We start from the raw sequence: 26,805 nt of genomic DNA, 5'->3' as shown, positions 1-26,805 counted from the left end.
GTAAACCTGCAGCCCATCCTTACCTGGACCACGTGCCAGTGCTTGTGTCCCAGTAAAGTGCTGAGTCCCTGAGAGAGGGGGGAGTCGGGGTTGGGGGGGCGGTGCAGGGGGCTGCCGTCCCGTGGGTGGAGGTGAGCGTGTTGGTGAGCGTCAGACGGGCTGTTGACCTGCGTGGGGTCACCACAGGTCAGGTAGAGGCGGTCCTCGCCGTGCAGCAGCACCTGCTCCTGGTTGCTCTGTTCAGCAGAGAGAAGGATGGCAGAGTGTGAGATTTTTTACCTGTGTGTGTGTTTTTGTCCAGGTGTGTGTTTTTGTCTAGGTGTGTGTGTTCCTCCAGGTGTGTGTTTTTCTCCAGGTGTGTGTTTTTGTCCAGGTGTGTGTGTTTTTGTTGAGAGGTGACGGCCTGCTCCTCCTCACCGTGCAGGGGTTCACGGTGAGCGCAGACTTGATGAAGTGGAACTGAAGGATGCCGGCCTGCAGGGAGGAGTGAGGAGGAGGAGGAGAGATCATCTCCTCGTCCTCCTGCTCCTCCTGTCTCCTCCTCCTCTCAGGTGTGTGAGGGAGCACCCACAGGTGGTAGCCCTCTGCTCCCCAGCTCTGAGGAGAGAAACTCAGTCAGTGAACGCAGCGTCAGCAGATAGGTGTTAAACTCTGAGTGGGTTAAACTGAGCATGCTCAGAGAGGAGTTAGTAAACGCTGAGCTCAGCCTCTCACCATAGAGCTGATCTTAACGGGCTCCTTCTTGGTACCATCAGAACGGTACCTGCAGACCGGACACACACAGAGTTATCAAATCATTTCACATCTGAGTAATCACAGTGGGAATAACTTAATGCATGTAGTGTGAGTGTGTGTGTGTGTGTGTGTGTGCGCTTACGCAAAGTCCTCCCCCAGAGTGCAGATAAGGTGAGCTCCGAACACGCTCCACAGAGACAGGCCCCCACACTCCCAGGTTACCATGACAACGCTGTAGTCAGGGGACCAGCAGATGAGCTTGACGGGGCCGGTCTTGTTGTAGATGTCTGAAGGAGTGAAGGAGGAGGAGCAGAGATCAGAGTTTGGAGGTTCAGGAAGGAAACACACAGAGGCGTGACACAGACAGATACAGGAGGCACGTCAGCTGATCGCTCAGGATCAGAGACACAGAGAGAGGAGGAGGACAGAGTCATTTTGCTCTCTGACGTAATCAGTGTTCCAAAATATTGTTTAGATTTTTAAAAAATCATATTTAACAGGGGTGGGAGAAAAAAACTGATGTATCGTAGTATCAGGAATTTTTGTTGAACAGTTTTAAATTATGGTTGTTTTTGTTTTTTTCAAATTTACGTCCTTCATTTCAGTTTTTGTCTTTAATTTGGGTTGGAAAAAGTTTGAGATATCAGAGCCCCTGAATAATCTTAAGGACTGAGTCACATGTAGGGATGGGTACCTTTCACATTTGAAACAATACAGTATCAATACCTGGTACCTGGCTATCAGTATCGGTACTCAATTGTACCAGTTTTCGGTACTTTTGTGTGTTAATATGGTAATAAACGTTAATTTTTTTGATTAATGAATGAATCGATGAATCTACTTCTCTCCCACATGGTACCGTTTGATTTTACGTGAATTACTACTTGGTACAACAGACAGACTTTGGTTGGTACCTATAAAAGTACCTAATTTGGTACACATCCTTACCTCTGAGTAAATCTACAAACAGACTCACAGGTGATGAGCATTTTTGTGAAAATATAGTTCCTGATAAAGTCTGTAGACATCATCATCACTCAGCTTTTTCACTTGATCTGGTGTTAAAAAAACGAACTAAAAATCTGAGCTAAAGAAGAATTGTAATTTAAATTGAACCCCAAAATTGTAAAAGAATCGAATTGGGAAAAAAAAAGATCACCCCAGCTCTATTTTTTAACACCCACAACCAGAAAATTTCTAAAAACGTAACTGGTGATGGAGTAAAGGTGGTCTGAAGTCCATTTTGAAACCAGATCAGACGAATCGATCACTCTTTGTATTCGTACACATGTATTCAGAAAAAATGTGTAATTTTTTTATTCTATTCTATTTATTTTATCTATCTATCTATCTATCTATCTATCTATCTATCTATCTATCTATCTATCTATCTATCTATCTATCTATCTATCTTTCTATTTATTTATTCATTTATTTGTTTATTCTTTTTTTCCTTCTTTCTTTCTTTTTTAATGTCTGGCCGAATATTGATGGCCCTGTATTTGGGGAGGGGGGATTGGGACAGGGGCATGTTTTTTTTTTTAAGTCCTGACTGTCCTATCTGTTTGTTGTTGTTTATGTTGTTCTCTTTACACAAAAAATAAAAAGACTTTGATCAAAAAACAATGTGTGAAAAGTTTTCTTTTTTTTATAGTTAATTGCATTTTTGGCATTTTATCAAGTTATTTTTTTAACTAGATTAAAGTTATTAAATGGAGCAGAAAAGATAAAAATCAGTGCATAAAAAGTGCTGACAGGATGTTTGATAGAGAACTTCCTGTCTAATCATTTTACAAACTGACCATGAATCTTTGTGGTCAGACTTTCTGTGAAGCAGAGATTAAGTGTAAATGAGATTATCTCTGTTAGAGAGCGCAGCCTGGAGAGTAACTCCTTTAAAACACTCTGAGGATAAGTCTGAACCAGGTGTTTATGGCTAATGCTCTGAGGGGTCAGGAAAACTGGCTCCTGGGGGATTAAATAAGCTGAGACAGAAAATCTTCTTCAAAGTAATGTTTCTTCAGGATTTTATAAATGAAACAAAATAAGTGGTAGAAGCAGCAGGAAAAGACAAAGCTTCCTGTCATGATGAGAAAAATCAGCTTCGTTGTTTCATAAAGCAGAGCAAGAGTTTTCACATTAGCTGTAATATTTTTAAAGACACAAAGAAAACCCACGCTGCAGTTTCTCCACCAGGGGGAGCCGTCTCCCCACAGGAGTCTGACTGAACCAGATGTGAACTACGGGGAAACTCAGGCATGTGCTCCCAGGAGAGCCACAGCTGAAGGAATGTGAGTTATCTGAGGAGGAATTCATGTCGCTGCATGACAGAGAGGGACAGGAAGGAGGAGAGGAGAGGAGGAAAAGGAAAGGAAAGGAGGAAGGAGAGAGGTTTCAGCACAGCGCTCGTACCTGGGTAGTGTTTTGGTGTGAGCTCCAGCTTGTGTGAGAGCTGCATCGATCCCGTCGTGGTGTCGATCATGTAGACCAGGACTGAGCCGCTGCAGAGAGGAAAAAACATAAAAACATAAAGTTTATAAACTCAGCCCACGCTCTGCTTCCTCCTTCCTCCTGGTTTCTGAATGAAACTCACTGAACACACACGGCCAGAGGAATTCCTGCCAACTCCACAAATTGTCAGACACACACAAGGTGGGCCTCTGCAAACACACACCGACGGTTTCCCACAGTGGACACACACCACACGGACAACAACCAATCTCTCTAACACTCACACGCAAACAAACCCCGAGCCGAGGTTTCCTCCGTCAGCGAGCCGCAGAGACACAGACGGAGACACCTACCTGGCACAGCCGAAGGCCATCAGTCGGTACTTGTTGTTGACGGCCACGCAGGTGCCGTCGGTCACATCTGCTGCCCAGACGCCCTGCAGCTGCTGCACACACACACACACACACACACACACACACACACACACAGAAAATATTCATGTTGCACACACTAAACCATGTCAAAAACAACTCAAACACTTGGGTTTAATTCTCAGGGGGAGGGTTAACACGACAGGGTCAGGGGTTTGATTTAGACTTGAATCTTAGCGAACTTGCAGACTGTATAAAAAGTTTTCCTGCAGGGAGTCAAATTTTCATGCTTTCTCTAAACATTCAGAGTCTTTAAAATCTGTTAAACCTCAACACGCTGCATCATGTGCCGATTATCAAAAACCTCTGAGACATTTTCAGTCAGAAATCTGATGTTAGACGTTCTCATGTCATTACTTTCTTTTCTGAATCTTATCAAACAGCTGTTCAACCCCCGAGGAGAAAACAGCTTTTGCACTTTGCCCTGACTCAGGGGTCTGCAACCTTTACTTTCATAGGAGCCATTTTTCCTTAGCTCACCTGGATGAAAGTTATTCAGGAGCCACAGAATCTACTTTATCTTCATAATAGAGACAAAAACTGTATAAATTTGAAACATATTAAAAATATAGTGAATAATTAGCTGAACAAGAAGGTTTTGTGTTTATAAAACACATTAAATTTGTTTTTAACTTGTGTCTCATTCTTATTCTTATTCTGTAGCACTTTGAGATTGTGTAAATGTAAAGTGCAATATAAATAAAATCCATTATTATTATTATTATCAAAATTGTACATGTTATGTCTCAGTTTTTTATTTTCAATTAATTTGCAAATATTAAAATTAAAAAAAACTATGTAATATCATTAAGTTCATAAATAGATAATAAAATATTTCAGTAATTTTGTGATTTTTTCAAAAAAAAAAAACAACAAAAAAAAATGGCTGAAAATGCAAATTATTTTAAATTTTAAAACTGTTTTTAAAATTTTAAAAACATTTTTAAAGTTTTAAAATTTCATAAATTTGCAAAAAAAAAAGATAAAAAACAGTCTTTTCACAAACGTGCTCCATTTTAAATTATTCAAAAAAATTTGGGGAAAAATGCAGAAATTTGAAAAAAAAAAATCTCAAAATTTGCAAAAACTTTAAAAAATTTGTTTTTTTCCCCCTAAATTTGCAAAAAGTTTACGAAAAAATATATTTTTAAAAAATTGCAAAAAGTTTTAAAAATTAAATAAATAATGAGAAAAATAATTCCTCGATAATTAAATATATATATATATATATATATATATATATATATATATATATATATATATATATATATATATTTTTTTTTTTTTTTCAAATCTACAGGGAGCCACAGGAAAGGAATCAGAGAGCTACTTGAGGCGTCAGAGCTTCAGGTTGCAGACCCCTGCCCTGACTGATTCAATACTTGTACAGTCAGCTGTTACGTCTGCTCTTTAATAGATTTTCACTACGATACTTCAGTGCATATCTTGGTTACAGATCAGATTGGCTAGAAGAGGAAAACAACAGCCTCTGTCTCTCATGACAGAGCAGAAAAATGAAGGAATGATGTATTTTCTGGCTTGTTCAGGTCTGGGATGTGTCCCCTGTTCGGTGGTCGTATGATCTCATAATCTGAAGATCTATGGTTGCAGGGAAGTGTTGATGCAGTGTGGGACCACTCCTCACTGATGAAACTTATTTTAGCTCCTTTAAATCTCTCATAAAATCTTGTGAAGAGGAGTCAGACTTTAAAAACAGTTATCAGCGTGTGTCTCTGCTCTTACGTCTGCGGTGATGGTGTTGCTGAGCGGCGTGATGAAGCCCAGGCGCCCGTCACTCAGCACCACGGCGAAGCCGTCCAGGGTCACACAGTACTCCATGCAGCGTATGTAGACCCCCTCCAGGTCCAGGGAGGGCCCACCTACAGACACAAACATGGAGAAAAGAGGAAGTTAAAGCTCCTGAGAAGTTTCTCTGGGTATGAACAAGTTTGTGTAAGAGCTAAAGCAGCAAACAGGACATATTTTATCATTATTAACAGAACAACAGGAGCCTCGACATATTCTAACTTTTTTATTTACTTGTTAATTTATTTTGCTGATGAGTATTTCAGTTTTGGCCTCATCTTTATGCGGGTCAGTGTTTTTGAGTTTTCCCTCTAATGTGGAGAAATGTCGAGATGAACGAACCGACTCTGGGATCTACCAGAATATCAACAACTCTACACAGATATGACTTTATTTTTAAAGAGACTTTTTTTTATAAAGAGACTTTTTTTTTTATAAAGAGACTTTTTTTTTATTTAGAGATTTTTTTTATTTAGAGATTTTTTTAATAAAGAGACTTTTTTATAAGGAGACTTTTTTATTTAAAAAAAAAACTTTTTTAATTAAGAGACTTTATTTTTATAAAGAGACTTTTTTTAAAAAAAGAGACTTTATTTTTATAAAGACACTTTTTATTATAAAGACTTTATTTTATAGAGAATTTTTTTATAAAGAGACTTTTTTATTAAGAGACTTTATTTTCATAAAGACACTTTTTTTATAGACTTTGTTTTATAAAGAGACTTTATTTTTATTAAGAGACTTTTTTTTTAGCCTTTTGGGCGATCATATTCCTGGAAGAGAAATGTGTTTTTTTTCTTTATTTTCATGGACTCTGGATCTGGTGGACAATCATATTTACGGGTCAAGTGAAGGAACTGATTTAGAGTTTTTTGTTTAATTTCTGGGTTCAAAGAAGTGAAGTGAAACCACTGGAAAAAAAAACTGTTTAACACTTATATTTGTGTATTTATCTTTTATTGTTCATTTTATTTTCCTTTTTATTGCAATTTTATTTTTTAAAACCTCAGTTTCTGTCTGTTTTGCCTCATTGAGTATTGCTATTTTCCTCTTTTGAGTAAAGGACTAGCCTTCTTTTCTTGTGTTATCCCTTTATTTACTCTAAGTGTTTAGCTTAAAGGTAAATATATGCAATCAAATGCTTCATAGAAATGTAGGAGCAACATCAGAGGTGTAACTCCTGTTTTGTCCACAGGAGGCGCCAAACGATGCAAACAAAGCTCATCACAGGATCTTTAGATCAGCTCAACTCGTCCCAGTGTTTCTAAACTCTGGAGCTAACTCTGTAAAACGAACAGGTGTGGCCAGGTGTGGTTTTGAAGCCTGCTCTGACCTCGGGCAGACTGCAGGTCCAGGGAGAAGGGGATGGTGGTGAGGCAGATGGCCTTGTGTCCGTTGCTGCCCAGCCCGTCCCAGTGCAGCACGTGGAGGTAGCCGTCTGAGGTACACACCAGCAGGTCCTCCTGGAGGGTCTGCAGACTGAAGGAAGAGGAGGAAGGAGTCAGCATGGAGGTTTAAAGAGGAGAAAGCAGCGAGGGTCAGATAGGACGATAACAAACAGCAGAGTGTTGGAAAACAGTGGAGCAGTCTTTATCCGGCTGTGCCAGCCTGAAACTTTGACTGCTCAGCTGTGATGAGGCCACGCTGCAGCCAACGCCAAGTCTTATAACACCCAGAGGAACAAACGGTGAGTCTGTGTGTCAGAGTCAAGCATCCATTGTCTCCTCAAACAGTCCAGAGGTCTACAAACTGAACACCAAAGAGGAGAAAGCAGGAGGAGTGGAGGAGACGCTGGACTCTCTCCATGGAGGAGGGAGCTGCTCTCAGGGAGTTTCACAGCAGGAGACACCCACTCATCTGCTGCACAGTCGAGCTGTGCCTGCGAAACGCCTGCAGAGTGCTCTCGTTCAGATGACTACCCTGTAATCTCCGTCAAGAGCAGAGGAGAAGTGGAAGAGATGTGACGGCCAAAAACAAGGAACTGAGAGGCCAGATAAACACAAATACAGATAAAGAGAGAGCTGAGCGGGAAAACTGGAGGAGCGGCGGCTCTGATCCCTCAGCGAGCAGCCCGGGAACGAGGGGAGAAGACACCAGAAGAAAGACGTGAAACCACAAAATACGGCACAACGGAGGGAACACGAACGCAGCAGACGTTTTTAACATAATCTGATGAGGTGGTTTCAGAAAACTTCACTTTTTCTCTTTATCATCGTAACGGTCACAAAGGAGGAATGATTGGGTGGAGACAGCGTTGTAGGAAACAGAGGAATAAAGAAATTAAATCCTTTAACTATCAGGTTTTCTGAGTGAACAAACGAAGCATTTATGAACTTAGTTCGATGGGTTCACTGAGGGTATGAGCTTCACACCAAGATATATCATCCATAAATCACACAAAATATGTTCTGTACAAGAAAATCAGCAAAGTCAGAGGAAATAAAACAAGACTAACAAGGCTTTACCTGTCCAGGTGGTTTTGATGTGTAATACAGCACAGTACTTGTAGATATATTGAATTAACTAAAGGTCTTCGGGATAGGATACGATAAGGTGTAACAGGAAATGACAAGACCTACAGATACGACACAAAACATTAGGATACAAAGCAAAATCTAAGCAAAATCCGAGGGTAATATACCTAAGGATACTACACTTCACCTCAGGCTATGATAGCTAAAGATATGACACCAAAGGATACCTGGGTGAATGATGCGATACCCATGATTCCTGGGGATACGATACCTGAGGATATGATGTCATACCTAAAGCTCTGTTTCCACCAAGTGGTTCAGATCAGTTAATCTCAGTGCAGCGCACAATTCTTGGCGTTTCCTTTGACTAAAACTTGGACAGGTCCCCAAATTACTGACCCATACCATATTTGGAACGGGTTGGTAATTTGGTTTTCTTCTGTTGGGGTGTCAGACAGATTGGTGGAAAGAACGGTCACTTCCTGTCACCAGTGGTAGTAAAGACAAACACATCGTTGCTCTTTGTTTACTGTGTTACTTTTTTCTTCTTTGTTGGATTAATTAGCAGGTTAAACTGTGTCGCGCTGCTATGGTGTCATGCTAGTACGTAGCTGTCACAGCTATCAGCGCCCAGCTTGTACGCTGCCTAACCAAGAATTGCACAGTTGGCTGTGGAAACTGATCAGGACCAGGCTTGACGGGTCCAACCCGTACAAAACTGTACTGATCCAAACCGGTCCACTTGGTGGAAACAGGGCTTCAGAATACGATGTGATAAGAAATCTCAGGATATGATCAAATATGTAAGGATACAATACAACACCCAAGGAGGATATGTTACTCCTAATGCTGTGGCCACACTGGAAGCAAATTAGCGAATTTAAACATCCCTGTAACACGCCACGTGAGCGCCCGAGTCTGGACGCTGGACTATTTTGCCAAGCTGAGGGGCTGACCATAGAGAGCCGTTCATTTAAAGACAGAAAGCCCAAAGAGCATCTGAAAAACAATGAGCTGTGGTTTCATCATGACAGGAGAGTGTGTGAAAGCTTTGGAGATCACCATCAAGGCCTGCTGCCTCTCCCTGGTAATCCACCTCCACTGGCCCTGCCTGGCTGTTCCCTGAGACCTCATCCTCCACCCCCCGAACCCCCGACCCATGTTCCCGGAGGTCTCCCTGGGGATAATGAGGAAAGAGAGGACTGCGCTCCTCCTTCTTCACTATTAGGCTCTTCCATCTTTTACGACAAAACTCCACTGAGGAAAACACAGTCGGACTCAGTGATGACCCGTGCAGCAAATCCAGCTGGAAACAATGTTTACAGAACTTACCTTCAAAACCTGTCTCCTCAGAGACTTTCACCCAAGCCTGGTCCTGTTTTTCTGGTCTCTGTAGAGCACACACGTCGTATCCTATAACTCTGGATGATGACACACCGCACAGATTATTTTCTCCTCCATCTTCCAGCAGGTTGGAGTCAGAGCAGGTGGCGGTTTCCCCCCAGCGTCATCAAATCAATGACGTCGTGGGGGAATGTCATCGCTGATTGGCCAAAACGCGCTGACGCTCCAAACGCGCACGTCTGAGGTGAATCAGCGTCTAAATGCGTCTTTGCATTGACTTTGTGTGTTATCTCGACACGTATTCCCGTCCTCTATCACCTTAGGGAAATTCATGGAGCTTAGAGGAAGTGTTTCTGGGCCAGTGGGACAGTGAGTAGGGACCACAACTTTGAGGAGACACAGACTGAACAAACAGCAGAGAGGGACAGATCTACCTGGTGATGGGAGCCTCCAGGTCCACAGGCTTCTTCATCTCCAGAGACAGAGCAGGGGCACACTGCTCCTCTTTGTAACCTGGAGTCACCTTCACTCGAGGGCTTCCTCTGCAAACACAGAAACACACACAAACATTAATAAAGACACAGATTACACACCTCAGGGAAACTGCTGAAAGACTTTCTGCTAAAAGGAGCTGCAGCACGCCCTGACTCGCCTCACCTCTGACGGTGTGCCGACCAGGAATGTGAGCCACACACATCCACCACCTCTCACACACAAACCATAAAAACCAACAGTAAGGAGGAGAAATAATGGGTTTGGATTAACACTGCAACTTTAGACTGAGTAATATGGGAAGTTGATTAGTAACAGGTAAAGAAAAAACGCTGTTAGCTTTTCTGATTTCACTACCTCACTGTGTCAACAACACAACAATACGTGTTAGAAGAAGCAAACATGAAGGTACGTCACAGGATTAAGCTGTCAGACTGTTTTATCAGAGCCAACGCTTCATGTAACGGCTGACTGCAAACACGGTTAAAGCTCGAGGATCTGACGCCTCGCTTCAGGGACTAACAGCAGTTTTTAACAATCCTTTACAGAGAAAACACACCTGAGCTATAGCTATGTATGGTAAAGCCTTCTCTTTATCTACGCCTGTGTTGAGTGTGTGTGTGTGTGTGCGTCACTTACTTTGGGTACACAGGCTCGTAGAGGTACTTGTCGTCTCCTCCACCCAGCACGTCAAACAAAAGGATGTAGCCGTGGGCCGTCTGAAAGCAGAGAATTTAAAAGTCATATAAAAGTTTTTCAGACACTTTTCCTTATCAGGCAGAAACAGACGGAGAGCGCAGAGGCTAAAAAACCAAGGAGACGTGAAGGGAAATGTTTTTATTAGAGAAATAACAGAGAGGACACTTTCAGATTTTAACACAGGACTCATCAGCACGTCAGTTTGAGCTTTATTCATTTTCAAACCATAACTACACATCGGAGGAGATGATGCCTGACGTTTCCCTCAGCGTCTCCATCCTGCAGGGTTTGCTCGTCTCCAAAGCTGAATATCAAGTGGCTAAAATCATCATTAGCATAAGTCTATTCAGTTTATTAGGGCGTACTGACCTCAGCTCGTTCATTATTCATGCAGGTTTAAACTGACACTGGTGCTGGAAATAAAACACGTGATCGTTTTTAAATAGTTCAAGCAAACAGCTGTGGATCCAGGTTTTAGAAAAGCTCAAACTATGAGAGGACAAAGCTTTTTTTAAAGAGGGATACTTGGTGTATAAAACACTGTATCGTCACACACACACGCAGCAGTGACAGCTGAGCTGAAGCCTGAAACATGAGATGACACCTGAGCTGAACTCTGCTGTCAGCAGTCGTGTCACGCGGCGTGCACGCAGCTCTGTCAGGTTACAGAAACGTCACAAACCACAACAAACCATGAATCTACTGTTTATCTTCTGTTTATATCCAGTGTGTCTTCACTGTTTCTCATGAGGTGTTGTGTCTACAGTTTGTTGGTGGTGTACTAACTTCTCCACCATGACGACAGTGTCAGCAGCAGGAGATGAAACGTCTTCGAACCAGCGACAAAAACAGAGAGGAGAGTTTAACGTAGCAGCATGAAGCTAACCTGGACTGAAGCCTTTTCACTTTTTACACTTTTTGTAATTTTGTTGCACAGCACTGAGTGAGTGGTCACAAATTTGGCTAACATGGTACCACTTTTATATAATATTAATAATAATAATAAACTTTATTTATATAGCACTTTTCAAAACAAAGTTACAAAGTGCTTTACATCATAAAAGCAACCAGTAAAAAGAAATAGAAGAGAAGAAGTGAAAGAGAGGTAAAAGAATGTGAGGAAAAAAATATTAAAATATATAAAAGAGTAAGAACCACTTCCAATAAAAGAAAGGAAAACATCTGTAAAAATAAAAACATTAAGGATTAAAAAAGTTAAAACAACAAAAGATAAAAAATCTCAAAGGATTTAAAATAATAATAAAAAATTAAGGAACTTTTTGTGTGTTTATGTGGTTATAAATGCATATTTTTTTAAATAACAAAATCTCAAAGTTTGTTAATTTAACATTTTTATTTCTCAAGATATAACCCTGTAATGCTGTGTTCAAGTCCAGCATGGAAAATCTCCTACTCTCCCACTAGGGACTTAAACATGGTACCGTTTGATTGTATGTGGAGCAGTTTGGACAGAATTTGGTCGGTACCAGGGATGCACGATCTATCGGTATGTAGGTCATTTTTTTAACATATCGGTATCAGACGATATTTACTCATTAGCTGCTGGCATTTTCAGAGCATCTTGAACGATCTTGAACTACCCAAGAAGAGTGGACCAACATCGATATTGGTAAATATCGCTTACCGGCCATAACAGCAATATTAATATTGGATATCTGTATCAGTCAAAATGTTCATATCAGTGCATCCCTAGTTGGTGCTAAGGGGTAACATCCAGTCAGTAAAAATGAAGCCTGTGTGGAAAAGCTAATAGTCGCTGTTCATCGAGAATCTGCTTGAGTCTGGCTGCAGAAAGCACCGTCATCTTGACGTTCTGGTATTCTCCAGAAGGTCAAGATGACCAGTCCGCCCCTGACGTCATTAATTAAAAAAAAAAAAAAAGCGCTCCGACCATTAGCCGGTTAGGGTCTGGAAAACACCGGCCGTTTGGGAAAAGTACCGAAATTTCCTGATGGCCAGCCCACCCCTGCAGATTACGCAATCTTCAAATCCTCCAACAACGCTGTCTGGCACTGTCCCCCGTTCGAGATTGTTTGATTTTCCAATCAGAGGCACAGCTTAGGTCACATGACCGCTGTAACAGCCGGCGTCATAGCAAATGTAGCTGCGTCTGCGAATTGGCTTTATTTCATAGTTTCAGGAACAGACGGTTGACGCCGCGGAGGCTACGTCCATGTTTTCTACAGACTATGATCGGTAACCATCACTAAACATGAACAAGCAAGAAAGCAAATGAAGAGCAAGGACCTCCACCAAGCAGAAACATTCAGACCTCAGATCTTTAAACTAAACCTCTCACAACCAAACAAACTCAGATTTTTAAATTCAAGAAGTTTGAGACCTGGCTTCAACCAGGATATAAAACTCTCTGTTATTTATTTTTTATTTATTTTTATACGCAGCAACCTTTAATAAAGTAATCATTTATCATCAGTGGGGTCTTTACTCAAGCCAGTTTTTACTGGTGTGATGGTTAGTGGGACAATATGCTTTTCTCCTGATTTAATTCTTTTACTATTTCTGACTCAATTTAAAAAGCGATTCTCTGATATTTCTGGTTTGTTTTTTAACACCACACCAAGTGAAAAAGTTGAATGATAATATAAACCGACTATATCCAGAGCCATATTATCCAGGGGATCTGACATCTCAACTTTTACCAACCCAGCTGATAAAGACTGAAATAAAGGATTACATTTTGGTAAAAAAAAAAAAGGATTTCAAACATAAAAAATCATGACTTAGAATCGTCAAATTAAAAATCTGGGTATCACAATTTTTTCCCACACCCCTACTGGTTATCTACAGTGTGGTCTGGTGGTTATGGAGCCTGGGTTCAACCCTCAGCAGAGAAAAATGACAGGTTTAGGGACAGAATGATAAAAATCAGTGAGTGCTGCTCACAGCTTTGGGGAAATCAGATCCTGGATTTCTCTTTTGGCCTCAGGCTTTAAAAAACCTGGGAGTATCTCTGTCAGGAGTAAAATCTGTAAACCTGTGTTACATTAACATCCAAATATTCGTTACAGTATCATGGTTAGTCTCTGAGGTCGTGTCATTAGTAGTCTTCAAGGTCCCAAATGAACTCATTTCTCCACAGCGTCTCAGAGAGGATCTGTGTGGGCGCACAAAGGAAATGCGACTCGCCTGCTGCTGCACTTCAAAAGCCCGTCAATTACAGGAGGCGCGGCGTCTCAGCGAGGTATCAGAGCTGGGAGGAGAGGGGGGTCGGGGGGACTATTTGGCCCTTTCATCTGCAGTTTGATCACACCACATACTCTGAAAGCCTTCACACAGTCAGTCATCCCGTCACGGGGGGACGACCAGGCTCCTCTTTCACTCCTCTCCTCTGATTGGTGGATGAAAGGGAGCCGTGACCCAGGTGTCTGCAGGGCTCTTCACACTCCTGCTCCTTTCACACATGCAGAGATAACGATCCAGGAAGAGGAAGGATGCTGGTCGTTGTCTCTGAGTGTTCAATCAGCCCCAGGCTCCGGGATCTGAGGGCGAGAAGCCTGAACCAGGGGACGTTTCCTCTTTGGGGCAAAGAAGCTGCAGCTCCTCAACCACAGATATTCTCAGGTGACCTTCATGACCGCGCGTAAAAAGGTGCAGAGGAAAACCAGCGACACAGGGCTGGGCTCAGTTTACACAGCAGATACAGGCTCATTACACGCTGTACTTATAAGACACTTCCTCCCCTAAAACGTCACTTTAACCTGTTTTTAACAGAGGAACGCCACAGAATCCACTTTATTTAACTGTGTAAACATAAACATAAAGAAATATAAAAATCACAAAAGTGGAAAGAGCTGGAGCTCAGGCCTGCAGTTAGAGCCAAAGATGGTGTTTTTTGAAGAGAGTGGAGTCAGCAGAAAACTGTACACTATGTAACAGCACACTGAGGTTTCTCCTCTGCTTGTTTAAACACACTCCAGAGGTCCACACACACACACACACACACACACACACACACACACACACACACACACACACACACACACAGACACACACACACACTTTTCAGTGCATATCTGCAGTGCTTTCCTCAATAAAATGAGCAGTCATAAAAAGTGACCACTCACACCTTTTAAATAGATCAGACGTGAAAACAGACAGAAAGAAGTTTGAGTTAAAGCCCAAACAAACATATCTGATGTGTTCACGGTCAGACTGAAGCTGCCTCTGCCAGAGATGGGTACTGGATTAGATTATTTTATACGCAGCGATTGTACCAAGCTACGCAAAATGAAACGGTACCATGTTTCGGTACCTAAACACTTTTTTGTGACTGTAAGGGAGAGGAAGAGTAGGAGATTTTCCACGCTGGACCTGAACGCAGCATTACAAGCTTATAAACTGAGAACAGGGATGGGTGAGTACTAGTATCGGTATGAGGTATCGGGCCGAAACCAGCCTTCTTTCAAGGTATTGGTATTCGCTAAAGCTGCCGATATCAGCAGCCGATACTCAAGCCCAAAAAAACGTATGTGCAGTAAGTCCTCCTTTCCAGTAGTTGGCGCTACTTGCTGCAGTTTTTCACCATGTACTTATGAGCCAGGTCCTGTTCAGACAACATGAATGATCCAGGAAGCGTTAACAGTTACACTGATTTATTTTGCACTTCAGTTTATTTAAAAAAAAATATCTAAACTGAAAGTTTTTAGTTTTTTTTGCACTTTTAATATTATTTTTTAAACATTTATTTTAAAACAGATCATAACTCAGGGAGACTTGTTCGTGACTTAGGCCCCGTTTACACAGAGACTCCCGCAACGATTCTTCCTTTGCGTTTTCAAAAGCCACCCGCGTTTACACGAGGACGGCGTGGAAACGATCCGCGTTCATACGACTCCAGGAGGACAAGTCTCCTCTTCTGTTCTTTCTTTTTCTGCCGTTTTGTTGTGTGAGACGGTCGGCAATCCAACCATAACGCGCATTACCGCCAACTACTGGCTCAACTGGAAATGTGGCTGAGCGCGGAGCCTTTACCTGAAACTGCGAGTGTGCATGCGGTGACGTCAGCGTTTCACCCTGAGACGCTCCGCTCTGTGTTTACACGAAGCTGGATGGAGGAGCGGATTCAGATCTTTCCACTCTGGGGAGCGTTTTCAAAAGTTTGCGTTTTCACTGAAAACGCAACGTGGTCTCGTCTAAACGGAAGGCCAAAACGCAAATGTTTGCGGAATCGACCGTTTTCGGCGTCGTGTAAACGGGGCCTTATTTTGGACTTCATGTCAGGGTGACTGTGCTGTCTGCGTGTTCAAAATGACCTGTCACTGTGTTCATATAAATTTCATGTATCAAAAGTAGTATCAGTACTCAGTATCAATGAGTACTCAAGCACTGGTATTGGTCTGAAAAAAAGTGGTCTCAAACATCCCTAAATGAAAAACGTTGAGATTTTATCATTAAACATATTAATTAAACACACAAAAGTACTGAAAATTGGTACGGCTGAGTAGGGATGGGTACCATCCAGGTTGAAGACCCAGCTTTTTACAGCTGCCTTTTATTAGAGCATTTTAACAATTCATTTTAATATCTTGTCTTTAATTCTGCACTGCAAATTTTATCTTAAAATCTGTTTTCAAAATCTATTTTATTTTTTTAATATAGTTTTATTGTATCTTTTTAATTAATCTCTTTTTAATTGAATTTTAATTGTTTTCTATCATTTGTTCTGCAAGTAAAGCACTTTGAATTGCCATGCAGAAATGTGCTATATAAATAAACTTGCCTTGCCTTACCTTTCACATTTGAAATGATACGGTACCGTTTCCTGGTACCTGGCAATTGGTATGGGTACTCATTGGTGCCAATGTTCAGTACTTTTCTGTGTTTGTGTGGTAAAAAATATCAATTTGTTTAATAAAAATGTTTTTGTTTTTTTTTCAATTTAACATATTTATTCTTCAGTATGTAACGTTGTAATGCTGTGTTCATGTCCAGCATGGAAAACTGCCTACTCCTTCACTCCCTCACAGTCACAAGGATGCGTTTAGGTACCTAAACATGGAACCCTTTGATTTTACGTGAATCAGTACCTGGTACTTTTGACTGAATTTGGTTGGTACCTATGAAAATTCCTACCACTGAGTACCCATACTGCTAGCCAGGTACCGGGCATAGGTACCGTATCGTTTCAAATGTGAAAGGCTCCCATCCCTACGTCCATGTTTTACACAGTCTATGGAAATCCTTTATGAGTGGTTTAGGAAAGGTGATGGTTATGTTTTTTAAATTTTGCCAATAGTGAAAAACTAGAGGTCACAGGATCAATAAAAACATCAACACCTGGAATAAACACCTTGAAGTGTTTCCTGGAGCAGACGTGTGTTTCCAGCGCTGAGGGTACGTTAAAGAACGGGCTGAACTGATACAACGGAAAAACCGTGTCACAGCGTAACACTGCTGCTTTGTTAGAGAGAGAGACGTCAGGGGCTGATGGTCCTGACACTAGACGTGTGTATGTGTGTGTGAGTGTGTGTGTGTGTGTGTGTGTGTGTGAGACAGAGGCTCAAGTTTCTGTTCCTGTTGGTCACACTCACAGATTTCTTTATCAATGATTATTTCTACATATACGATCAAAACCAGACGCTTCAGACATTTAAAAAAAACCCAGCCTGTCCCTCTCTGACAGGACAGGACGCTCCAGCTCTGTGTGACCAGGAGGACTCACAGGAACAGGATCACCTAATCCAGGACGGCCTCAGCGTGGTTAAAGAGTAAACATCTTTATGGAGCAGGTTTAGGTACTCCACACATCTCCAGCGTCTGTGTGCTTTAGAGATAAGACGGACGCTCAGGGGAGGATCTTTGTCCAAAATGTTGACGATGCACTTTCTGCTCCTGCATCTCGTTTTAAACGTTTGGCTTCGGCTAACTTCCTCCTCTGACCTCCAACGCTTCATACGCTCATAACGTGAAGCTGTCAGAAAAAAGGTCTTTGGTGGAAAGTCTTTCCTAAGCTGTGCTGGAGGGCGTCTAAAAACAGAGAGGGAACAGTTTGGCCTCGGAGAGATCCCAAAACACACACACACACTCACACACACACACAGAGTTACATGTGAAAAGTATTTCCCCTCTTTAAGGAATCTCATCCTTCTCTCCTCCTGCCTCACACACAAAAATATCCATGCCTTTCTTTGCTGTTTGCTTTTCAGCCTGGTCTCACACACTCTGTGCCGCACACAGCTAAAGATAGAGCTAGCCACGGCTCAGGACGGTGATTACGTTAGCCTAGAGGTCTGCAGGGTGTGTGAGCAGTTGAACATCTGGGAAACAGCTGGTTTTTAAGAGAGGAGGACCTCTGCCTGGGTAATGTGGCCCGTACTGCCCGCTGGCTCAGGCTGCTCACGCTGTAATTGACCTACGATATGCTAACAATGCTAAAGATGCTAAGGAAATCTTAGCATGGCCTGTGGACGCTCTGCATTTTTTGGGCTATTGTAGTTTTTGCTGAATAGGAACTGTTCAAACACCTTTGATTTACCCACGCAGGATAAAAGCCAGAGCCGCTCCTCCCACGTCACCTTCCCTCACTACTCACGGCTCCTGCTCTGCGTTTGTGGAGCTCAGGAAGCAGGAGATCCAGAGCACCCTGGTATTTTTAACTCCTCCACCTGCTCCCTGTTGTGTTTGGCCCGGCGGACCTGGCTGGGAGGGAGGGAGGGAGGGAGGGAGCCCGACTTAACTGTTTTCCCAGAAACATTCGCAGCATTCATTCATGTGTACTCTGGCTGCAAAGGGAGACTCAGGATGAGGAGAAATACTGAGGAAGAGGAGGAGGAGGAGGGCCAATTTCTGTCCTCTTCTGCACAAAGAAAACAAGACTTCATGACTGTGACTTTGACAGAAATAAACTGTGTGTGTGTGCATGTGTGTGTGCATGTGTGTGTTGTCCTCCTCTATCACCTGGTGCACCACGTTGAGCAGTTTTGCTCCAAGGACGGAGTCAGTGTTTTGGGAAAAACACCCGAGCCCTGACCAGCTGACTGTACTTTCCTCTCAGCGCAGGATTAGCTGCTGAGGAAAGGTATTCGATGAATCAGACGTTCCTACTCCAGCTTCCTCCAAAGACACACTAAAGTATTTAAATTTCACAGCGTCATCCAGGAAATTTGGTGATGTTGTTGATGTAGTTTGGTTTTAAAGGAACTAACACAGTGAGACATGTTGACTTTAATATAATTGTGTCAATGTGTCCACAAACCCTGCAGCTCAGAGGAAACTCATGTTCACATGTATGCAGGCGCACACAGCGTGAAGAAATGACGCACGTGAAGAAACTCGCTGACTGAGGTTTGTTTTGGTCGCTCTGGCCTTTGGAGGCAGATTGAGTCATCTGCTGACTCGGGCGCTCGTCTTGAGATTACTCAACCAGACTTCCTTCATACCTTCATGCTTACAAAGGAGAAGCTGCAGAGTAGGAATATATCTGAAATCAAGAGTTTCGATTTTTCTTCCAGAGGGTATTGATGATTAAAGACACTGACACTAAATAAAATCCTGCGTTAACATTTAGTTGAACTAAATCTTCATCCCATCTGTCAATAAAGCCTGCCACCGCTCTACTTCACCTCCTACAACATCAACATCCACCAACTTTCCATGCACCTGTGGCTAACCTCAAGTTTTACAGCCCTGGGAAGATAACTACATCTACAAAAAGACTCATCTGGAAAAGGATACAGGGGCAATATAATCAATATTTGGAATCACAGTCAAATATTCTTTTGAAAAGTTTTAAATTTGAGTCTTTTTAAAAATATTACAAAAATTTTTTGCAATATAATTAATTTTTTTGTAAACTTTTGAATTTTTTGGGCGCTTTTTCAAATTTCTTTTTTTTTCAATTTTTAAAATTTCAAGCATTTTTTTTAGAATTTTTGCAAAATTTTCAAATTTCTTTTATTTTTACAACTTTTTGCATTTTTTTTCATTTGAAAAATTGTCAATTTTTCAAAATTACTTTTTCTGCAACTTTTTTTCTATTTTTTTTAAAGAGTTTTATAAATTTATCAAATTTTAACATTGTTTGCAAATTTTTGCAATTTTTCGGAAAAACATTTTTAAAGATTTGTTTTAAATTTTCAAATTTCTTTTTTTGGCAGCTTTTTGCAATTTTTTAAAATCAATTTTTAAAAACAAATTGTAAATTTTCAGATTTAAATTTTTTGCAACATTTTGCAATTTTTCTAAATTTATTTATTTTATTTATTTTGTAAATTTTTCAAATTGTAACATTTTTGCACCATTTTGCATTTTTTCTAAATTCTATTTTTTTTTTACAATTTTTGTAAATGTTTTTAATATCAATTTTTGCAACTTTTTGCAATTGTTCTTAATTTTTTTTTCAAATTTTTCAAATTTCATTTTTTTGCAATTTTTTATAAGTTAAAATTTTTTTTCGAATCTTTTTCAAATTTCATTTTTTTTTTAACTTTCACAAATTAATCAGAAATAAAAAACCAAAATTAAATACAATAAAATAAATTAAAAAAGTCCTTTTTAAGTTATTATTTACTAGATTTAATGATGTATGGTTTATTATACACTCTGTCTTTATTGTGATTAAAATAGATTTTGTGGCACTGAAATTAATTTTTTTGCAGACCCCTGATCCATACACTAATCCTTAGTATGAGATTTTTTTAACCACCTCCATGTTTTTTTTTGTAGCTACATCTTTCAGTTAAGTAAGGCAGTACTTAGGAGGGCAAAAACACACACAACTCTTTTGTGTAGATTACAGCTATTCAGCTCCCTGAAAGCAGCCTTCCATCAAAAAACATCCAAACCCTCAAACACGGCAGAACATAGTCATACCAGCTGATAGGTCTCTTGTTGCAGAGATGAAAACGTGACTAACACGTGTGGATTTCAGGTTATTTTCCTGATTTTTGATAGATTGGAAGAGCCAATCAACACTACACTGCTGTGGCTGCCATCTTGGATTCGGCTGTCAAATAAACGCCCCCAGTCAAACCAACGCATCAAACCTCAAGCTAAACACACCAGCTAAATTAATCCATCCTCTGTTAAGTGTTTGTGTATTTACATGAAGATTCACAGCGTGGCTCCACACCGACTGCTCAGACTCCTTTTTTCTGTTTCAACAAGTTTGACACGACAGATGCAGCATCCGTCTGTTCATCCTCCACACTCACAGTACGTACGGAGACGTTGGTGGAGCACAGACAGGGCTCGAACACAGCGCTCTACATCCTGAACGTAAATAAGAACAAGTCCATAAACTCAAACACGATACACTGTGACAGCTTGGGGGAAACCCCGCGCCTCAAAACGAAAGATTATACTTAATCTAAAACAGCTCATCTCTGACAGTAGAAATGGCTCATTCCTCTTCAGTGAGGGTGGTTAGAGTTTCCTCTCATGAGCAGGGCTGAGAAAAAGCTGATCAAAGTTATAATAATTCATTATTGAACTCCATGAACTAAATGTCCTGAGGGAATAATTTGGTGGATTGAGCTGAAGTTGCGTGCTCAGGATGTGAAGATCTGCCTGAATTCATGGAGCCTGTGTGGGCTTCCATACACAAACATGTTGGCAAGCACTCAGCCATTTCACATCACCATGGTAATGAGTATGAATTTTTAAAATCATGTCTTCTCAGCTTTGTGGGCTGATCATTTGCATAATTTTTTGGTCGGTGGGTTGTTCTGGAGAGTCAGCCACAGGCAGGGACATGAAAACAGGAAGGAGAGTCCTGCAGGGGGAACACGGAGGTTCATGGTTATTTAAAGGGAAGTAAAAACCAGATAACGGCAGAGGATCCTGCACCTGAAGGATTCTTACTCTGTGCTCATTTGGAGACTACAGAAATAAATTAGCCCTTTTTAATTTCCTTAAAAACTAAGGTTTCTGCATAATTTCTGATTAGAGCAATCTGCTCGGGCAGAGAATTGGCATCATGATATTTGGGTCACGATACGATAAATCCACGATGTATCACAATACTATGATATACTGTGATATTCTACACAGTTACCTGAGATAAAAATACAGATGATGTTTATGCAAATCACACAATATTACTCTAAATTGAAACGACAGACTCAAAAAATGGACGTTATCTCACTCTGCACAAAGTGAGGTGGCCATAAAAACTGCTCCCCCTGGTGGCTGGCTACCGTATAGGTCAAGAAATCCATCTCCCAGTCATTCCAGATGGGCTGTGGTCAAACTTTAAAAAATAAAACTCCTGGAAGAAATTGTTTGTCACGTCTGATTGTTGTGGTGATTAGAAGATATCATTCGGCTTCCTTGAATTTAAGTTCTCTTTTTTTCTGAAAAGTTTCATTTTCATTACAGGAGGTCCTCGACTTATGTGGTTCTTGACTTGCGTCGTTTCAACTTTACATTGCCAATAAATATACGTACTTAAGAAAATAGAGAAGTTTTACACTGCTTTGTTGGAATACACAGCACATCCAACTTTCTCAGTATCCTCACCTTTTTCTCATCATGGACACAAAAAGGAAAGCAGAATCTGTTTCCTCATGAATATGAAGTATAATACATGTATTGGAATAGTAATTTAGAGATTTAGGAGATATTTAGGGTAAAAATGTGACTGACCCAGAATTTCGGGTCGGAACACGTCGACAAACTAAACTCTTTCGTAATTCGAGGACCGCCTGTAGTTATTAGAAGGGTCAAAACCAGGCTTTACATCATGTTTAAGTATGACTGACAGCTGACGTTCTTGTATATTTTTTTCAGGGATTGTAAAAAAAGTACAGAGGGAGAGTCAAGAAGTGATCAGACTCCCCAAAGAAAAAATATTTAGTATTTTTGTCACCCAGATTCTCTCAACGCCTCTACTGCACAGACTCTGGCTGCCAATGGCGGTGCCTCTGACGAGGTATTTTGGCTTTAAACTGTACAATGGTAAAAGGCGAAGCCACCCTGTCCACTCTAAATACAGACTATGGTAAAAACTATTTGATTAAAAAACAACTTTTCTACTGTATTGTGTTTGAAATAAAGAAAGTCAGATGCAGCGTTTCATACAAACACTGGGTGAAAGATTTGGTCAGTTGGTAAAACTGATAAATGTCACTTTGTGTAACCAGTTTTTCTCATAAAAAACTGATGTTGAATAAAAAAGTTGCTATGATTATGGTTTTATTAGCATACTACACTGTAAAAATGAAATTTAAAAGACCCAAGAAAGAAACCATTGATGTCCACAACATCAAAACTATTATCAACAAGTTTGGAAATAAAATGCTTTAAAAACACTTTGATTATTTTACAATTGGGGTGCCGATTCAATTTAAATTGCGATTCTCCGATATTTACGATTTTTGCAATTTTTAGCTTGCTTTTCCAGACCATTTAAAAAAAAGTAGAACAACAATGATAGAGTCTACAGACTATATCAGGAGCCATGTTTTCTCATAAAATGCAAATAACGTGAGTCAGAGAGAAACATTTCACCCTCTGCTGGAGAGAAGAGGGACCTTTCATTCAATCCAGTTTGTAAACAAAAACTGAAATTAAGAATTTGAACTTAAATTAAAAAAAAAAAAAAAGATTTTTTTTTTTTAATCCCAATCCTGATATGTCGATTTTTGATTTTTTTCTCCCACCCCTAATATTCATCGCACAGTCAAAGGGCAACATACAATGGAGTATCTCTTAAGCGCCATCTTCTGCAGTGGAGGTGCAGAAGTCGTCGTATTTGACTTCCAACTCACCTTAAATATGAATTTTTATTTTTAGAAAAAATCAACATTTAGGTTTGAAATATTGGTATTGTATCAGAGGTCAAAGTATCATGATGTATTGCTGTATCAGGTTTTTTCACATCTCTAAGAAACAGGATCAATCATCTGTTTCCAGAGCAGAACAATGTCACCTGGCTCCTCTGCTTAATGTCATCAAACATCCTCTTCTGTGATCAATCAAGCCTGACAACAACACTCTGTTTGACGAAGCTGATTTCCACAAAGAGACAGAAACCAAATCAATCAGCAGATGATGAAGACAGAGACAGAAAGAGCAGATTAATTCTGGGTGAACTCTGACATAATCCTCTTTTATCTCGAGGAAGTTAATGAGACATGAGCACCTCCCGTCACTTCCTCTCTCTGGCAGTCTCCCTAAAGTCAAGCTCACGCCTGTTAGCTCGTCTGTCACAGTTCATCGCCAGGTCGCCTTTAAAGCTACAGGTTTTCTCACGCCTGGAGGAGCACATCCCTGAACCCCAGCTCGTATTATCTCTAACCACCAGAATTACGCTTTCAGACATTACAGGATTTGCCTTTGCACCGCACGCTGGGCTCCAAACTCCTCTGTAAGCAGCCGCTGCATTCCAGCAGCTTTCGCCTGCAGCTACTTGCAGCTCTCTGCAGCTTCCACGCCTAAAGTGACGATCGGCCGAGTCAGAGAGTGAAGCTCGAGGCGTCACTCGTGTATGTGCATATATTTCTGAAACACCTGCACGCTCCTACACTTTCATTTTGCTCTTCCCAACACAAGAAGAACACAACTGGGTTTTTATTTCAGAAACAATTTGTGTTTTGCTGCAACCTTTTTATTTAAGATTATGGAGATCTTTTCTGCACACATGCCAACACCCATATGTCTCAAAATGCTGAATATTGGTGGGGCCGATAATCGGCCCCACCAAGATTTAGCGTTTTGAGGCATTTTGGCATCCGCCTTTTTTGAAAATCTGGTGGGTAAAAAGAAATTAACTTCAACCCTTGGGATCCCAATCCCGCTGGTGAGCTCAAAATACTCTTATTCTTAAATGCCTGGCATTTACAAACTATTTTTCCTATACAAAAGCTGTAAAAATGATGTTATCGTCAGATTCTCAAATTTCCGAGGGTCCCTGAACGTATCACACGTGACGTCAGCAACATTCCAGAAAAATGCGGGAAAAACGCTGATTCTGTGAGACTGTCATCAACATCGCATTTTTTCACACATAGTCTTTGAAAATCTGCAGAAAATCAACCGTTTGCTTTAGCTCAATTCTGTAAAAAACAAATAATTTTACATTATTTACTGCTTTAAATAAACTTTAAACGATCGATATGTGTCCTGTATTTAAATCTAAATAATTATTTGAAATTTGCCTTCCATCTCCCTGGTGTCATGTTTCAACAGTTTGTGTGTTCAGAGATTGTAAAAATGAAAATACCTCACTCTCTTTTGATCCAAGACTTGAATTAAGTGTTTTGTATATAGTTATTAACATTTTTCATTGTTTTAAAAGTAAATATTTAAAAAAAAATATGTCTAATTTTCTTAATTTAATAGTTTCTTGCATTCTGGTTGTGTCATAATGCTCAGGAAACATTGTTGAGTTACATGGGGATCCTGAACTCACCGCCACAGCGATCATGGAGCTGTCTGGTTTCCATTCTGCCTTCTGGTAGAAACCGAACTGGGCCGCTGCCTTTGAAGACTCGATGTAGCTGACGATCAAAACACTGGGCTGTGAGGACAGAAAGAGACAGAGGAAAGAAAATGAGCTCCTTAAAGCGGCTTCAGGTCAAACATCAGAGGGCTGTGTGTGATAACCAATGAAAACATGAGAAGAGAAGAATTTCAACGATTTCTGACACAACAGTTTGAGATTACTGTGAAAACTGTATTTAATGTGAAACAGCTTATTAATCCAGCTCAGATCTGACAAACTGATGAGCTTCAGTCTCACTTTCAGAGAGTGTGGGTCACTTTTTGCTGTGTCAGGGGCAAAGACAAGACCAGAAAATCTGAAGAGTGTATCAACGTGAACGTCAAAAAAAAAAGAAGCAGTAAAGAGAAACTTCTGTCAGGACTGACTGTTGGGATTGTTGTCATACTTTTCTTTAGCCAAACAGCTTTTCTTCATCTAAAACACATCTCTGTCCAGGAATCAGAGGCATGTTCAGGCTGATGTTTACACCACACAGGGCAGGCAGACAGACAGACAGGCAGAGAGACAGGCAGGCAGAGAGACAGGCAGACAACCTCAGCCCTGCCTGAGGCTGCTGCCCTTAATTTTCCATCTCAACAGTAGAAAAACCATGTCCACCAGTTCATTACAGCCTGTTCGTGAATCCAGCTAAAGTGTTGGATCCACTTCCACTTTAGCCATAATTTATATTTTAATATATTTTAAAGAATTGTTTTAATTATTCTTCATTCCCACCTATCAGAGGGTATTGAGACGTCTTAAGACATTTTTATACATTAAGACGTCTAAAGACACCTTAGGACAAAAATTTGAAGACGATACTCCCGTTTTAAGAAACGACAGAGCAGAGCATGGGATTAGGGATGGATACCGAATTAGGTAGTTTTATGGATACCGACCAAATTCAACTAAAACCAAAAGGTACCATGTGAGCATCCTTTTGACTGTGAGGGAGTGAAAGAGTAGTAGATTTTCCAACTGGACATGAACACAGCACTGCAAGGTTATATATGTTGAAGAATAAATATGTCAAGTTGAAAAATTGTTATTAAACAAATTGATATTTTTTACCCCATAAACACAAAAAAAGTTCAGAAAATTGGTAAAATTTAAAAAAATCAATTCACTAACAAAGAGCACAGGAGGAATGAGGAAGACGAGCTGAAACAGCTGTGAAGAGGAGCAGCCTTAACTGAACACCTGACAAAACCAAAAGCAAAAGCTGGAGCCCTGAGCTTTGATCGAGAGGTGGAAACCCCCTGCTGACTCTCTGTTTGGTTCATGTTATAAAACAATCTGGGAGAGGAGGTTACTGTAAGAGTAAATCTAAGAGTAAACTCTTTATTTTCACCACACTGGGCCTGGTAAACATGACAGTTAGCATGTGGTGCTACGCTCCCAGTGACCTCTCCATCCTCTCCTCTCCAACACCAAGAAAGGGAAGTTAGGAACAGAAACACTGTGTCTGTAGTGACAGAGTCAGCTCCTTCCTGTCTGACATGCTGCAGTCTTTGCAGAGCTCAACAACCAGCACAGAGAGCAGACTGAAGACTTATCATTAACCAATCAGGGAAATCTCTCCTGTAACTCCAGCTCGGTAACTCTATCCTCTGTCAGAGTAAGGAGAGACGGGTTTGAAGCTTTCCGTCCTCAGCGTCCCTCTCCAAACATGAATTCTTAATGAGCTGGACTGAAAGAGAAACGTCCTCATCGTTTGGGAAAGCAATAACTTTGAATGACAACAAGGGGGATAAACACACTAGATATCACCTGTTTTATTAAACTTCTTATTAAATGTGGGATTTGGGGAAAGTTTTATTGTTCCTGAACTAAAAGTGTAACTGTGAGCTCAGTGGAAGAATATATGAGTATGTATAATATATGATAGAGTCTATGCGTACATGGTAGA

At 40.7% G+C, this 26,805-nt stretch overlaps 1 protein-coding gene across 1 annotated transcript in view; it reads right to left on the bottom strand.

The window, feature by feature from the left end:
- Positions 1 to 26,805, bottom strand: part of ric1 (RIC1 homolog, RAB6A GEF complex partner 1) — a 46,789-nt gene that overhangs the window by 14,536 nt on the left and 5,448 nt on the right. Inside the window, exons 2-12 of the mRNA XM_074690329.1 lie at positions 24,825 to 24,932; positions 10,373 to 10,452; positions 9,676 to 9,783; positions 6,757 to 6,902; positions 5,361 to 5,497; positions 3,540 to 3,631; positions 3,148 to 3,236; positions 878 to 1,022; positions 715 to 763; positions 418 to 597; positions 24 to 236 (exon numbers count right to left, since the gene is read on the bottom strand). Of these exons, the coding sequence (XP_074546430.1) occupies positions 24 to 236; positions 418 to 597; positions 715 to 763; positions 878 to 1,022; positions 3,148 to 3,236; positions 3,540 to 3,631; positions 5,361 to 5,497; positions 6,757 to 6,902; positions 9,676 to 9,783; positions 10,373 to 10,452; positions 24,825 to 24,932 (1,347 nt within the window). The remainder of the gene's footprint in view (positions 1 to 23; positions 237 to 417; positions 598 to 714; positions 764 to 877; positions 1,023 to 3,147; positions 3,237 to 3,539; positions 3,632 to 5,360; positions 5,498 to 6,756; positions 6,903 to 9,675; positions 9,784 to 10,372; positions 10,453 to 24,824; positions 24,933 to 26,805) is intronic.

The sequence above is a fragment of the Halichoeres trimaculatus genome, unplaced genomic scaffold (genome assembly GCF_033239565.1).
Source record: "Halichoeres trimaculatus isolate MK-OKI-2021-1 unplaced genomic scaffold, fHalTri1.1 fHalTri1_scaffold_16, whole genome shotgun sequence".
Classification (NCBI taxonomy): domain Eukaryota; kingdom Metazoa; phylum Chordata; class Actinopteri; order Labriformes; family Labridae; genus Halichoeres; species Halichoeres trimaculatus.
This window is presented reverse-complemented; position numbering and strand designations above follow the sequence as displayed.